We start from the raw sequence: 15,096 nt of genomic DNA, 5'->3' as shown, positions 1-15,096 counted from the left end.
AACCACCCCTCCTACCACCGCGGATGACCTCCGAAACCACCCCTCCTACCCTTCCTCGGAGCGCCTCTTCTTGACACACTGCTCCTCTCGGCTCCTCGCGAAACCAATCGCGATACACATATACACGGCGCTTCGAACACGCGTCTTCGTCGCTCTTTGATGTCAGCGATACATAATCTCGTGCATTTACATATATTTAGACATTTATGTATGTATCAGATGCATGAAAGTCATTCACGAGATTTTATTTCAGATGGAGAATCGGAGTCTCTCTCTCTCTCTCTCTCTCTCTCTCTCTCTCTCTCTCTCTCTCTCTCTCTCTCTCTCTGGAAAGACTTGAAACACAGGGTTTTCTTTCCTCAATTATTACAATCGACAAGTCTAGAGTATTCGAACTCGCTGTTCCATAGATTAATAAATCCACACGTAATCGCAATTTCAATCACATGACGCGCCCATCGTGCTATTCGCTTGATTGTCCAAAGGTTACCAGTGATATAACGAAGAAGGAAAAGGGAGGACGAAATGGTGGAGGAAGGGAGCCGTTGAAGAGTCGCATCGGGGTTGCTGTGTGATAGCGAAGGAGGAAAGAATCAGCTTCTCTTTTGGTTGTCCGGAGGACGATGGATGGACGAGTAGCGTTGGAACGACGTGTAAGACAGCACAGCCATCTCTTACCGCTCGTGTGTATGTACACGTCTTGAGGCGAGACACAAGGGGAAAGGACGCGAGTGGTATTGTACTGTCACGTACGACCACTCGCCGTGACTTCTCGACTGTAAAGACCCGCTCTTAGTGCTTCTCCTTCGACCGCGGTACTGCCATCCTTTCCTTCTGCTATATCCGGCTCATCTTGAAAATCTCGATTGACTTGCTGTTACTTGGGATAATTTTGATTCTCGATATAAGTCAACCGTGAGGCTCGTGAGACTTTTAATTTTTTTTACTTGGAGAACTTGTAAGGCTCTTTTTTCCTAGCTTCCGTTACTCTGTCTTTGATTTTCAAATTATTTTCTTACATTATCTTCCACATAGGGCCTCACATTTGTAGATCTATAGTTTTAGAAAGATCATTTTTCGTAATATTTATATTTTTATAAAGATTGTTGGCTCGATAAATTTTATGATTTGACATATTCTTTTTACAAATTTTTGCTAATATTATTTATAAATGGAATATCTTGTTTATTTTTTTTAAGCTTTGTTCCTTCTCTGCTATCATCGAGACATATCGCTTATCAGTAAGGGCAATATCTATACATCTGTGATTGAGACCCTAGGAAACATAGACTGTTCCTACTACTTTTCTACTTTTATCGTAAGTAGAAAATATCAATTTGAGTGAAAAAGATAAAATTACTTAACGGTCATTCATTATCCTTTTCTAATGGGTGTAGGTATATCTTTTTCACTTTCGATAAAAGAGAAAGAGAACGACATCATTTATTAAATATTTCTTTTACTAGATCTTTTATCTATATACGCTCGTTTAGGAGCAATCTGTGCTTCCTATGTTTCCCATCTAAGACAAACTATACGTAATACAAAAATCTAAATACATATTTCATTTTTATTAATATATTATATCTATCTATCGTTAAACAATAAGATAATATCAAATACTTTTGTGTCCTGATTTCACAATTATAAAAACAAATAAAAATATTTTTCACGTACTGCTATATAATGAAATTTCTCTGATGCTATTTACAAATCTTTTTACAATCTTATGGCATTACACCACATTCGCAATTAATTTTTTTTAAACATCGTTCTACTTTTTGCGAAACTAAATCACGCACTCACATGTGTGTATGTATGTTTCTGCTATGTAAATAAGCAAGAGAATATTTTATTTAATATACGAGTCTTTGTGACTTTCTCATGAATAAATTCTCGAGCAAATTTCCATCAAAACATTATAATAAAATAATAGAGCCACATAAATGTTAACAGCGTTGATGTCTCTCTACATTTGATTTAAATGACATACAATTGTTTCACATTAGAATCGCGTAGCAATTTTTGTTTCTATGTTTACGTCGATAACAAATCGAATAAAGAGATGTTATTTGACAGTAGCGAAATTTACATGTAATTATTGACACATAGTATCGTATATACAGCCCATTTTATATAAGTACTATTCTATCTTTTTTATATAAAACAGTATAGTTAGTTCACATATAGTTAATTAGCATATATGTTAAATAACAATAAATTTTTCATAAAACTTAACGTTAAAGATTCAACTTGATCAAGTTAATACCTAAATTCGAAATTTATTTTATTGTTCACAGTATTCTATGTCCTGCATTGTGTGAAAGAAATTTCTGTATTTTTGGTCTTTGACTGTTATATATGTATATATTAACAGATAATATTTATATACAATACAAGATCCGATGTCAAAAACGGAGCTATGTTCACTTTATAGTATCACCAGCACGTTCGTTACTTACCATTTACGTAATCATTTATCTATAAATATATAATAAATCATACTTATGATTTGGTGACCAAATGACAAGAAAAATACGAAATTTTCGAATAAATTTAACCTCAGGGAGCGCAAAAATCAAGTAGGCCATATATAAAGAGTTGCTAAATTATTATACAAAATAATATGTTATTAAATAGTGAATTAGTTTGCACACACGCTCGCAAAGACACACACGCATGCCCGCACGCACACATACAGATCAGCACAGTCTTACCATATTTATTGAAAACAATTTCGATTAAGGAGCAAAAGAAATAAAGCAAAATAAAGCAAAAATAATATCTCTTAAATTTAAATAAATTGTTCAATATATACACATTAGGTTTTATATGTTTCGCATAAATTCAATCTAAAATATAAAATATTTCCTTTGTAAAAGATTCGCAATTATAAAATATAGAGTTATTGATCCATGATACGTCACTGCGTGTGATGTTCGTCACAAAAGAAATAACGTAATTATGTAATTTACCAGATAAATACTAGACGCATTAGTGCAAAAAAATATTTGGCATAAAGTAAAGTCATAATATCATTATTTGAGAGAAGTATGACAGAGTTCGCCTATGTTAAAAATACCTATTTACCTATCTACTTTCGGATTATGCGTCCTTATTATTCTACATCTTCTACTTTAACGCCGGGCACCATATTGTACCAATATTTTTCCCATAAAGGAAAAGAAAAAAAATCTTTTCCACAAACGATTCGTAACGTATAATGATAGTCACATAGTTACGTCAGGCCATTATGTAATGACATCGTTTCTGTTTTGCGAACTACTGGCCATCGTATTATCTGGAACTTCGATATAACAATCAGAATTTGACGTTGCAAGATCTGCCACGACCCCGCGTTGTGATGATGCAATTTCAACAATAGGTGCAGGGAATTCCTCAGCACCCGCATACAAACTTATCGTATGTGGATTAGTGCTGCTATCCGAATGTTCTAACTCTTGTCGCTCACCTATGTATCAAAAAAAATTAATAATAGATCGTGAGCATATTTCATATAGTTATGTACGCAGAATATATGTACAAGCAGCAAATAACCTCACCATTTATGCTATGGCTATCTGATACCAAAAAATCACAAGGTACATTCATTGGTTCACTAGTCCCAAGTGTACCTATTCTATTATTAATATCATCCTCGGTAGTAGCAAATGACTGATCGGAATCGGAATTACTATCGCTAGAGTTATTAGTATCCTGCCTAGCTTGTGATCTCCTGGCTCTATTAAAAGGATTCTCTCTCTGTCTCACGAACGTTCCTCCTTGTGTTCCTAGAATTTCTCTTCGAGTTATTCGTAATGTAGATGAATTACAATTCTGAATTATTCGATTCTAAGAGAAGAATATTCACGTGTACCTTGATGACCGTCGCGAATGAGAGGCGTTGTATCATCGGCATCCGAATCACTCTCATCAGTCACAACCTGCTCGTCAGCCGCAAAAACCTTTCTTTTGCAGACAGGACAAACTCTTCGATTTTTTGTCAACCATGGGTCAATACATTTTGAATGATAAGCTGAAAAGTTGCAAACATGGGAATAATAATTTATTATTTTAATATTTCAGATGATATTAAGAAGGATTCCGATTGAAGAAACGAAATATCTTTGTTTTTCAATGCTATATACTCAAATAGTTCGTTAATGAAAAATATTTACCATGTGCACATGGTAAAACTCGTAACTTCTCTCCTTCCACATAATCGTCCAAACAAATAGCACATGTCTCATATGGATCTCCCTTTGTATACTTATGTATAGGAATCTTTTTTAAACTAGAACTAGGTAATCTATGCCTCCGTTGTCGCCTTCTATCTTTTATGCATCTAACAATCTGTGCAATATATAAATAATTTGTATTGAAGCTAAGTAACATATTATGAGATACATGAGATTTTGACGTCACATCTGTGACTTACCATAAAAATAACAATGATTAGGAAACATATTCCAACAACAATAGCAAATGGCAAGAGTAAGTGTGTATTGATATTGAATGGCAGATCATCGTTAATCAATAGAAAATATAACTGGTCGTATAAATAATTTTCTTTTATAACTAATCCCGTAACATCACCAACAAACACAGCCGGTATCAAAATTCCTACAGAATCTTTTGCTGACATTGGTTCTGGAATCAAATTTTTACAATATACTTTGTCATTAAAAAAATAAGATAACATTTTACTTTCACAATTATTTAGTACCCATCTAATTTACCTAATTCATTGCTGTTTACATTATGTATAATAGCAGCATCGTATCCAGCTTCTTGCGCCATTCGAACTTTTATTTCAAAACTACAGTTATAACGTCGTATTAAAACAAACCAATTACCATTGTAATCGGTAATATTAGGCGGACCCTGTATCTTTTGACACGCACTGGGAGGATTAGAATAAACTGTCATACCCTAATAAAATTATAAAAAAAATATATATATATATATATATGTATTCATGTAATAGGATTTATATAATAAAAAAATTAAAGAGATGTACCTTAATTCCTTCCGATGGTATTATACCTCCAAATTTGGCAGGCATATCACGAAATTCTTCTTCAATTTGATGTCTTGCCACTGCAGAAAATACTAAAATGTCTGCACTACTGTATGTAGCATACAGAATCAAAAAGATAAGCCACAGTAGGACTTGGTGGTTTAAACAGCACCGCCGCATTTTGAATCAGTTTAAGGATCCACCTTTTCATCAAATTTAGTATTTTATTACAAGACTTCTCTTGAACAATTCATTATAGAATTGTCAGAGTTATTATAGCAAATGCACCCAAAATAGATAAAAAGTACATTGTAAAAAGTGCAGTTGGCCTTTCTAGAAATATAAATATATCCCATCTTATTTCTTGAACAATATTTTATTACATAAATTTGAATTAAATTATTAACTTGTAATTATCGTATAAAAGTAAATTCTTTTGTACTAAACTCAAGATACATGCTCCAAGTTAATCATACAATAAATAGTGATATGCACGTTATGCATGATTCATGATATATAACCCAGTGTATATAGTTAAAGTAAACAAACAAGTTTTCAGCGATCAAGTCTTTATCACAGAAGTCAAATGCACAGAATTTCACAATGCATTTTCCAACAATTTAAAATCTCGAGACAAAACCGTTGTGAGAATTTATCTTCACAAAGTGTAGATGACAAAAGCACTTTGATTATTGAAAAGTTAACGAAATGACAAGGCAGTAACACCTGTTGCTGATTATTTCCTTCTACGAAATGGCCCCCATAAATGACCTCGGAAATGTTTATACACGGGCCCCCCTCGGGCAAGGGATGCCGCGACAACACGCCTTATCCGAGTACTATATTACATCAATTAATACGATGAGCAATGTAACGCGGCGCGTGTATGTATTCGTGCAGCGGGTCAACACGATTAACGCGTTATATCGCGACGATACACTACTGTTATCAAACGACGCAAACTACACGGAGTCGCGTAGAATTTTATGAGCAAACCGTTTGTCATTAATAAGGATGGGTAATACGTACTTTGAAATTGTCCGCGGCTGTCGTTCAGACGTGACCATTAGTCATTGCCGTGTCGCGTATGTTCCTCGACCGGCCATTAACCAACAATAAAATAATACCTTTGGCAATTTTCTTTTTGTCTCTCTTTCTTAATCTCTCAAATTCTTCAAATCTGAAAAATCTGTCTCTCCTGAGGAAATGTCTTCGCACTCTTTATCGACGAATGCAATACTCGACGACAAGAAAGACGAGACGCGCACATTCACGATGAAAATGTTACGTCCGTTTTGAGGTTATGTATATTTTCCTTCCGATTAATGTTGTCGAATGACGAACGCGAACAGCAACGATATGAATATGACGACGAGCGGGCGTCAATCAGAAGTTTATTTACCAGGTCAATGTCAGCTAAAGATCGTAATCACCTGGCAGACCAAGCGAACTGTCAGTCGCGACTTTGATACGTGCGTGAAAGTGCCTAGTACTGCGCAGAGCAGGATGCGGCCAATCGTGTGCGTGCGTAGGCGGGTGTGTTTAACACGCAGCGCTTTGAATTATGACTTATGACTGATATTAAAATTCCAGAGATCAACAGAGAATTTATTAAAAACTGGCAACGCCGAATAAAGTTACGTGACTATCAAATGAATAGTCATGGTAGCTCTGGAAATAAGCCAACGGTCGCAAAATATTATCAATAAATATTATAGGCAAATTTTTAGACAAACAAAAATATATATGTAGAGCTAATATATAATATGCAATAATTATAATAATAAAATGTAAAAATATTATTTGTCAGAGACGATGTAAATTAAAAAGTATCATGTAATTGTAGAGACAATATTATTTTTAGATATTAAGATGAAAAATAATAGTTTATTCAAGATTTATTTTTCTTTACACTTTTATTAAATCAGAAAAAATTATTAATAGCGGTTCAAAAGAGTGACGAGAATGCGTAATTGTAAAACAATGACATGTGCACATATCTGGCAATTTACATACCTGATTGTGCATTGTACTTTTGTTGCATTTCTATGGGAAAATGATGGCGCGAACTATCCGAGGAGAGGATTCCGGACACTTTACACATACACGCAGAAGCGGATCGGCGAACACTGAAACATTGATATATAATTTTACACGTTTGCATGTTTAATACAGGTTAGGTTACAACAGACGTGCACCGACACTTCACTAAAGACATTTTACAGTCGCGATAATTTTTTGCAAGAAAATCTGAGAAACGCGGAACGACTCGGATGCGATTCTGCCGCGACACGATTGACTCCACGATCTGCGATTTGAAACTGTCAGCCATGTGACGTGCGATTCACGAAATATCGAAGAAACCGAGACGGAACGCGAAACACGTGATCTGCCATCTGCCGCGATCGCCGCGACACGATTGACTGCGACTTGAAACTGTCAGCCATGTTGATGTGCGATTTTCGAAATATCGAAGTAGCCGAGGCTACTATAGAACGAGTATTTCGAAATTATTTGAAATTATATTTTCCTCATCTACAAGTTATTTCATTATTTTTCTTACCTTTTGTTGTAAAAGATTATTTTAATCAAAGGAATCAGAGAAATAGGAAAATAATTTTTCTTAACAGTTTAATGATGAAAGCAACGACATATGTCATTAATATATGTAGATAATATAAATAATATTATATAAATAATATTAGTATGATTTATAATTAATATGAATATATGAGTTTAAGCTTGGAAAAATCCATAAATAAATTTACGTGTTAATAATACATTGATATAATTCTACGTATACATATCTGAAAATATATGTACATACATACCTGATTGAGCACTACACTTTAGCTGCATTTCAACGAAACGATGGCGCGAAATATCCGAGGAAAGAATTTTGGCCAAGTATACGAATGCGGATTATCGATATACTAAAATCGCGATATTAATGTATAATATACACGGTTAATACGTTATAACAAACATCCAATACTTTAGATAGAGACAAATCACGAAAAATACGGAGCAACGCCGCGAGCCGCGAGCCGCGAGTCTACGATTCACCCTGATGCGTTTGCGATTTGAAACTGTCGACTATTTCGATATTTCGAGAATCGCAATATCGAAAGTTCGAGAGATACCTAATTATATATATGTATATAAATTTTATATATATTTATATTTAATTGTAAATTTTAAAAATAGTGTCTATATATATATAATAAAATAAACACTGTTTTTATAAGTTTTATATATATCACTAATATAATAATATTAATAAAAACTAATATAAACTATTTATGTATTTAAATATTTTATAGCTAAATCAACTGTTATTTATATTATTAGCTTATTATTTATATTATTAATATAAATACTATAAGTAAAGGCTAAAGACAGTTTCAATACATTAATCAACATATTTAATCAACATATTTATTTTTATGTATAGAAATTCATAATTTTACATAATTCATATATTCATGGAATTTCAGCAAAAGATAAACAATTATTGAAGTCTAGCTAAACTTGATAATATATCGCATAATATCATTTTTGTGATGGAAGTGCAATGACAAATCCACAGATTAATATGCTAACAAAGTTTCACTTTTAGATGCAGAGTGTTTCAGTTTTTTGTTCATATTTAAAACATATGTTATTTTATCAATTAATAATATTAATAATATTATCCATAATAAAGAAAATACATTTACACATTAGTTTCAAGCTTCTGAAAATATAAAATTGCCATTGAAAAAGTGTAAGTGTGAAATAGTAATGTATTTCATTTGCACGCATATATATTTAAAAGTATTGCATGCAAATTAAACACACATACATCATATTCATATTTACTATAATATGTATTATGAGGTTACATATCAGCAGTGCTAAGTATCACACTATTTTGTACTGTCTCTCACTTATAGAAAATACATATGACAAACAGATACAGAGAGAGATCTATTTACACACGCGCAAAAATTCGTCATATAATCGTTGTTATTGCTACATAAGTTATTCTCGTATTATTCTTATGATTTGTCAAAAGTAATTATCGTAAGAACAATACTATATACAAAATACGAATATGTAATGAATGCTACTTATAAAAGATATCGTCCAATTATAATTTGTTTTGTCGTATTGCATTATCAAATACAATATAATTCGTAGAAAAAAAAATTACAAGACTCGAAAAACTTTAGCTAAAATAATTAGTTCAATTAATAACCTAATGCATAATTTAAAAAATATATTCTCTAACATATTTATTTCGGAAATATTGTAAATACAATAAGCGTACTTCATTAAATTAAAGTTAAAATTGAAATAAAATTTAGGCAAAGTTGATCTACTTGGATCTAAATTATACAAAATCACGATACGAAATACGAATATAATAAGTGGCTATAATAAGGCTAAAGTGCATAGTTTTCTGCTAAAATTTTCATAAAACCGGTCAATAAAGATAATGAGAAATCTACTAATTCAAGGCACCAATTTGTAACAACACTCAACATCTGTCAATTTCTGAAAATATACTTAATACAGAATCTAATTTCGTTAGTAACGATTATTTACATTTATCATAATTTTATCTCTATTGACATATGATAATTCAAATATTAGATTTGTCCATGTGAAAATCTATCATCAAGCAACTGTGCCTTCATCAAAATAGTTTTCTTTTGCGCTTGATCAAATCGATTAACTTGCAAATCAATATCTCTATCAAATGGCCTTCTCATTGATATTCCAGTCCGTTTTGCCTCTTTTTCTTCTTTCTGTAAAATAATATATACATATATATATATCTTGAAAAGTACCATTGTGGCAAATTTAGGGAAACAAAAGCATAAAGTATGTAAAATAAAATTGATTTAATTAATCCTGAAATGTAAATATTTGAAAATATTGTTTTTATTATTGAAAATAATATTGAATTAATTGAAATGTGTATGTAAAAAGTATTGATTTAATAATTAAGTATATTGCACAATTAAAACATGACTAGGAAAAACAAATTACCTTCTTTTTCTTTGCAATTTTGCTTTGATGCATCTCTAATAGTGATTTCTCGGGCTTTCTTTTTTCATGCACTTCTTTCTTGTAAAATTCTTTTTTTACATGCTCCGTATCAGATTCTTTGAATCTCTTTGCTTCCTGAAAGATACAATGAATATCAGTACATACATAAAATATATAAAAAGAGTAAAATTTATAATAGTAACACAAATAGAATGCACACATTCTTTACAGTTTAGAAAATAAATAAAAAATAAAACAGCACATTATTTTATATATTACCAAATCTTTCTGTTTCTGTGCTTTTTGTGCAGGAGTGTCAGTCCAACATGATCTATCTGACATATCTGGCCCCTCTCGAAGTCTAAATTTGCGTGGGCCTAATCCAAGATTAACAGCTTGCGCCGATGGTAAATCGGTCATCCATTCCTCGCGTTTATTTCCAAGGTCAGTCTGAAATATAAATATATATTCTGTTCTTGTCGAATGAAATTGTTAATCTTTGATGTTTAAGTAATTTATTTTACCTCTGCCAAATATCCTTCATGCCTAATTCTTTGCGCTCTTAAATCTAACTGTTCGTGTACTCGGCTATTTCTTAAAGCTGGATGATCGATAGGCAGAGGCCCCATCATACCGTCATCGTCGGATGACTCGGCCGAAGCTTCTTTATGAGATTTCACAGTGTCGGGTAGCACAGGTCCAATAACTTTATCTCGCGAATTATTTTCGTTTTGTTGTCGTTGTAACAAATGTGGTGGCAGTGCTGGTCCAAAAACGGTGTCCGCTTCCATCGTAAACGCAACGTCTTCTCCGTCTTCTTGCTTTTCGTTTTGACGATCATCATTGTTTAATCGAGGTGGCAAACAGGGACCGATAAAACTCGCGCGCTTGTTGTCGTCGATTTTATTTTCATTGAGACTACTCGACGTCTTTTCAAGTTTATCACCGTCGGTGATGCCGGTGTTAGATGCAAATCTTGATGGTAAAACTGGACCATATACAGATTCAGTTTCTTTCATATTTTTTTCTAAATGTTGCGTTTCATCTAAAGACTCATGACATTGCGAATATTTCTCTTCCACATTTGAGCATTCGCCACTGTCAGAATCAATGATCATTCTCATCTCTTCATAGTGTTCAGAAGTTTTTTTTCTCATAGGATCCATAAGAATTTCTCTCATTACCAAGAACGTCGCGGACGATGAGGAACCGAGTAAGGAATCTGAAACGGCACTAGGATTATTATTAGTGGAACTAGACGCCAAGTCGTAGTTCCTTCTTTTTACCTTTAATTGTTCCCACCGTTTTCCTCCACTCGCTTCATCGCCGTCGTTTTCTAGTTTTGTTTTCGCGCAATTTTCGGATCGATCTTCGGAATCGTGCCTTTTCTGTTTAGTCTTACGCAGGCACGGAGATGACATTCGACTTCCTGAATCCCGACCATCGGATATATTCTCACCAGTCTCCGACAGAACGTCGAACTCTGACAGATCCAAGTCCTTGCAATCTTGAATCTCTATTGATGAATCCTCTTTAGTGTTCTCGCTTGAACAAACCTCGCTATAACTACGCTCCGGTTCGACATTTTTAGGACCGTCTCTCGAATTTTGCGACCTGTTTTCTTTTACCAATGTCTTTTTAAAGGTATCATGTCTTTCCTGTTCTTCTCGAGACCGATAGTCGCCATTCGAAGACTTTATCGATCTACTCGACTGATGAGCTCTATCCCGACTTCTATCACGAGAATGATGTTTGTGCCTTTCGTGATACCGACTTCTATGCTTGTCACTAGACGCTCGTTCATTGTGATGATTCCGTTCGTACGAATGTTCTCGCGAGCGTTGCATTTGATAAACATTTCGATCTCTATCCGATTGGCGTTTAGAATCCCGCGAAACTTTCTCTCTCACGTCTTCGTTGGAATTCCTGTAGCCTCTATCGTTCGCGGTGGATCCAGCAGACGCATCCCTACCCTCTCTATAGTCTTTGTAAGAATTTCTATCATCCTCCTGCCTTGAACTCTTTGACTCATGCCTCGAATATTTTACAGAGTATCTGAGATCCTTTTCGTCCGTATTCCTACCGCTCTCGTGTTTCGACCGTTCTTTTCTGTCTGTTCGATAGTGTCTGCTGCTCTCACTACGGGACGATTTGTGCTTGGACTTCTTCTTAGACGTATTTGTTCTGTCTGCCGTGTCTACGGGCGCGACTGAATCCTTGCGCGTAGCTTCGAAACGAAATCGTCGTCCATCATCACTGTCCTGACTCTCAGAATCAGATTCCATCGTTGTCATAATTTAATTATACGCTGAAATAATAATAAATTATTATAAATTAACAATATGCACACATACACACACACACACACATACATGTATATATAAATATATATGTATGTATACATATATATATATATATATATATATATAAAATAAATACACTTGTGTGTTGTGTGTAAAATATCTTTATATTAATATTTTATATATCTATTATATCAGATATATCATAGTAAATGTTTTAATTTTTTCTTTCTTTATGAAACAAAACTTCTTGAGAAACAAAAAATACTTTACTATTCTACGAGCGTATACCACAAATCAAAGACATTTAATTAATTCTAATTATGTAGAAAAAAGTTACACTGTTGATGATAACTATCCACTTTATTTGTGATACAAGCTTCGTTAAGAATTTACAAATATATATCATAAATAATTATTTATATATTTATAATATTATATTTATAAATATATATATATATGTATATTATAAACTTTCTTTGAGAACATGACAGTAATTATTGAATGCGCTTTTCAGTATCTTTTTTTGTTTCTGTTTTCTTTACAACAGTTTCAACAATTTCATTAATTTTATTTGGATCAGAAAGAGAAGGCTTGGATAGAATATTCTTGTGGGAACTCGATTGTAACATCTTAATTATTTTGGCACCACTATATTTAACAGACTTTACAAATCCAGCCATTACAATTCCTTTTATGCTTTGCGTCACACTAGATCTCCAAACAATCTCTTTCAGACATTGCTCCAATATCTCGCTGCATTCTGGATCGTGTGCTATAGCGCGCAAACAATCCTCTGTATCTTTTGATCTTGGACCTTGAGACCATTTTCTGACTAGCTTAACCTGTGGTATCCTGGGTAAATGATTCAAATGATGGATTTTAGTCGCTGGACTAGTATCTTGTTGACATTTAACAGTCATGTGATCAGACTTTGGAATATCTATATAATTATCAAAGTGCTTCAAAATTGGTTCATACAATTGTTTAAATTCATATAATTGTGGTAGTACAATATTACTGATCTTATCTTTGTTCTCGCCAAAGATCATTCGAAAGTCACCTTGATAAGACAAACTAGTGATCTTTTTGAAAAAGTCAATCTCTGTAAAATACTGAGGTAGTAACAACAAAGCTGCATGTACAGCTGAATGCAAATTCTGTACCAGAGCGGTGCGCAGTTGAGAATTTTCATCTGGTTCTACAATTACTTTAACTGGTTTATGTAATCTTCCTGCTAAGTATAAATCATTCCAATCTAATAAATCTTCGACTAATGAAACCTCAGAAATTACTCCATATTTAATGAGTTGACCTTGGCTTGTTTTGACTAATGTATTATAAAATATTTTAGCACCTAATTCTTCTTGCACGTTTGCGATTGCTTTAGGGCCGAGGAATCTCAATGGTTGAGCATAATGCTTTGGATTATTTGCCAAATTCTCTGCATGCCATTTGTTGGCATTACGTACAACAAATACAAGATCCAGCATATTATTGCCGTCATTATTAATCTGTTTGAACGCACCTGATCCATAAGCGAAGCAAAATTTCATATTTCTAGGAAACTCTCTAATTATATGTTTCAATTGTGATATCTGAGCGACTTTCTCCAACATTTTGGGGGAAATTCTTCAAACCTTTGGCTTTTTTGATAATAATTTTGCAGCTTGTATAGATAATCTTTAATTCCACGTAACTTTTACATCGCTAGATTTGATTTTAGCTCCAACTTATCGAAAAATTGGCTTGGCTGAAAGATGTTTACAGAATACAGTTGACGTTACAATTCGCACCATGGAACTCGAAGATTTATGCCGTGGCAGTCAATGAAGTCCAAGGAATGTCAAATGAACGTTGATCGACAATTTTTGAGCTCTCACATGCGTCTTTCATAAACGGAGTCCACGTGCTTGAGATATCTCTAAGGATTACTGTGTCGTATCCCGAAGCGATCGTCCATTTAACCTAAAAACGCAGTTTATAAAGTTCCTTTTTGAATTACTCACTCAGAAGAAGATAGGTTATAGTGTCTTTCGTATCGAGATAGGATGGTTTTTTTTCGTATCGAGTAAAATACCGTAGCTAATTTTTGGTTGAAGCTTTTGATTTTTAATTTTCAATCAGAGCGGACAACATACATACACGCACAAATACACAGGGGTCAGCTCGCACTCGCGTACGAGAGTATAAAGGCATATATACGTGCCTCGATATTTACATTTACACGATATAAAAATACATATGTATGATCGTGATTGGACTTTTACACGTTGATCTTTTTGCACACTTGGCTTCGAATATAATCGCAATCACTTCCATACGATCGAAACGCGACGAGGAATTTTATATTTATTGCCGATACGTAAAACCACACATGGATCAATAAGAATCGAATCAAAATATTTTACCTCTTATAATCGCGATACGTTGACGATGAGAGCTTCGTCAATTTTTTCTCGCAAACGATAAATTCCAGATTAAATTCTTGAGAAATAAAATGTAGGACGCTCGTACTCAAAGTATGGTTGCGTGCGTTTGGTTCGTCTGTCATTGTCAGTTCATTGTCAGTTCATCTAAAGTTGGGAACTTTCTGACACATCGTATACTGTCGACTTCTATCTTGGAAACATTTCAAATATCATCAGGGATCCGACTATGACTTTGGAAAAAATTGTTAAAGTTATTAGAACAATAATATATTTCCATGAGACATAACGCGGCATTAAAATTCCGATT

General features: G+C 33.6%; 3 protein-coding genes across 11 annotated transcripts; all 3 read right to left on the bottom strand.

The window, feature by feature from the left end:
• Window positions 1-2,768: 2,768 nt before the first annotated feature.
• On the bottom strand, window positions 2,769-7,330 carry LOC140674898 (E3 ubiquitin-protein ligase RNF13). Of its 3 annotated transcripts, none has more exons than XM_072908829.1 (9): window positions 7,037-7,330; window positions 6,050-6,691; window positions 5,021-5,353; window positions 4,740-4,932; window positions 4,439-4,650; window positions 4,179-4,353; window positions 3,878-4,036; window positions 3,564-3,791; window positions 2,769-3,472 (listed from the first exon to the last, which is right to left on the bottom strand). In XM_072908829.1, exons 3-9 carry the CDS (start codon window positions 5,198-5,200, stop codon window positions 3,252-3,254), a joined length of 1,368 nt encoding a protein of 455 aa, XP_072764930.1. In that variant the 5' UTR covers window positions 5,201-5,353; window positions 6,050-6,691; window positions 7,037-7,330; the 3' UTR covers window positions 2,769-3,251. The 3 variants fall into 3 exon arrangements, with proteins under 3 accessions (XP_072764930.1, XP_072764931.1, XP_072764932.1); XM_072908830.1 differs by having other exon boundaries at window positions 5,021-5,223; XM_072908831.1 differs by lacking the exon at window positions 6,050-6,691 and having other exon boundaries at window positions 5,021-5,223.
• Window positions 7,331-8,444: 1,114 nt separating this feature from the next.
• LOC140674467 (uncharacterized) lies at window positions 8,445-15,057 on the bottom strand. 7 transcript variants are annotated; one of them, XM_072908010.1, is made up of 6 exons: window positions 14,769-15,057; window positions 13,886-14,325; window positions 10,582-12,365; window positions 10,337-10,507; window positions 10,058-10,192; window positions 8,445-9,813 (listed from the first exon to the last, which is right to left on the bottom strand). In XM_072908010.1, exons 3-6 carry the CDS (start codon window positions 12,349-12,351, stop codon window positions 9,655-9,657), a joined length of 2,235 nt encoding a protein of 744 aa, XP_072764111.1. In that variant the 5' UTR covers window positions 12,352-12,365; window positions 13,886-14,325; window positions 14,769-15,057; the 3' UTR covers window positions 8,445-9,654. The 7 variants fall into 7 exon arrangements, with proteins under 7 accessions (XP_072764111.1, XP_072764107.1, XP_072764110.1 ...); XM_072908006.1 differs by having other exon boundaries at window positions 14,154-14,325; XM_072908009.1 differs by lacking the exon at window positions 14,769-15,057 and adding an exon at window positions 14,567-14,710 and having other exon boundaries at window positions 14,154-14,325.
• On the bottom strand, window positions 12,359-13,976 carry LOC140674720 (phosphatidate cytidylyltransferase, mitochondrial). Its single transcript, XM_072908489.1, has 2 exons — window positions 13,024-13,976; window positions 12,359-12,365 (listed from the first exon to the last, which is right to left on the bottom strand). Exons 1-2 carry the CDS (start codon window positions 13,974-13,976, stop codon window positions 12,359-12,361), a joined length of 960 nt encoding a protein of 319 aa, XP_072764590.1.
• Window positions 15,058-15,096: the final 39 nt, after the last annotated feature.

Source organism: Anoplolepis gracilipes, chromosome 16, assembly GCF_047496725.1.
Source record: "Anoplolepis gracilipes chromosome 16, ASM4749672v1, whole genome shotgun sequence".
Classification (NCBI taxonomy): Eukaryota; Metazoa; Arthropoda; class Insecta; order Hymenoptera; family Formicidae; genus Anoplolepis; species Anoplolepis gracilipes.
Note: the sequence above shows the minus strand (reverse complement) of the source record. Positions and strands in the feature narration are given on the sequence as shown.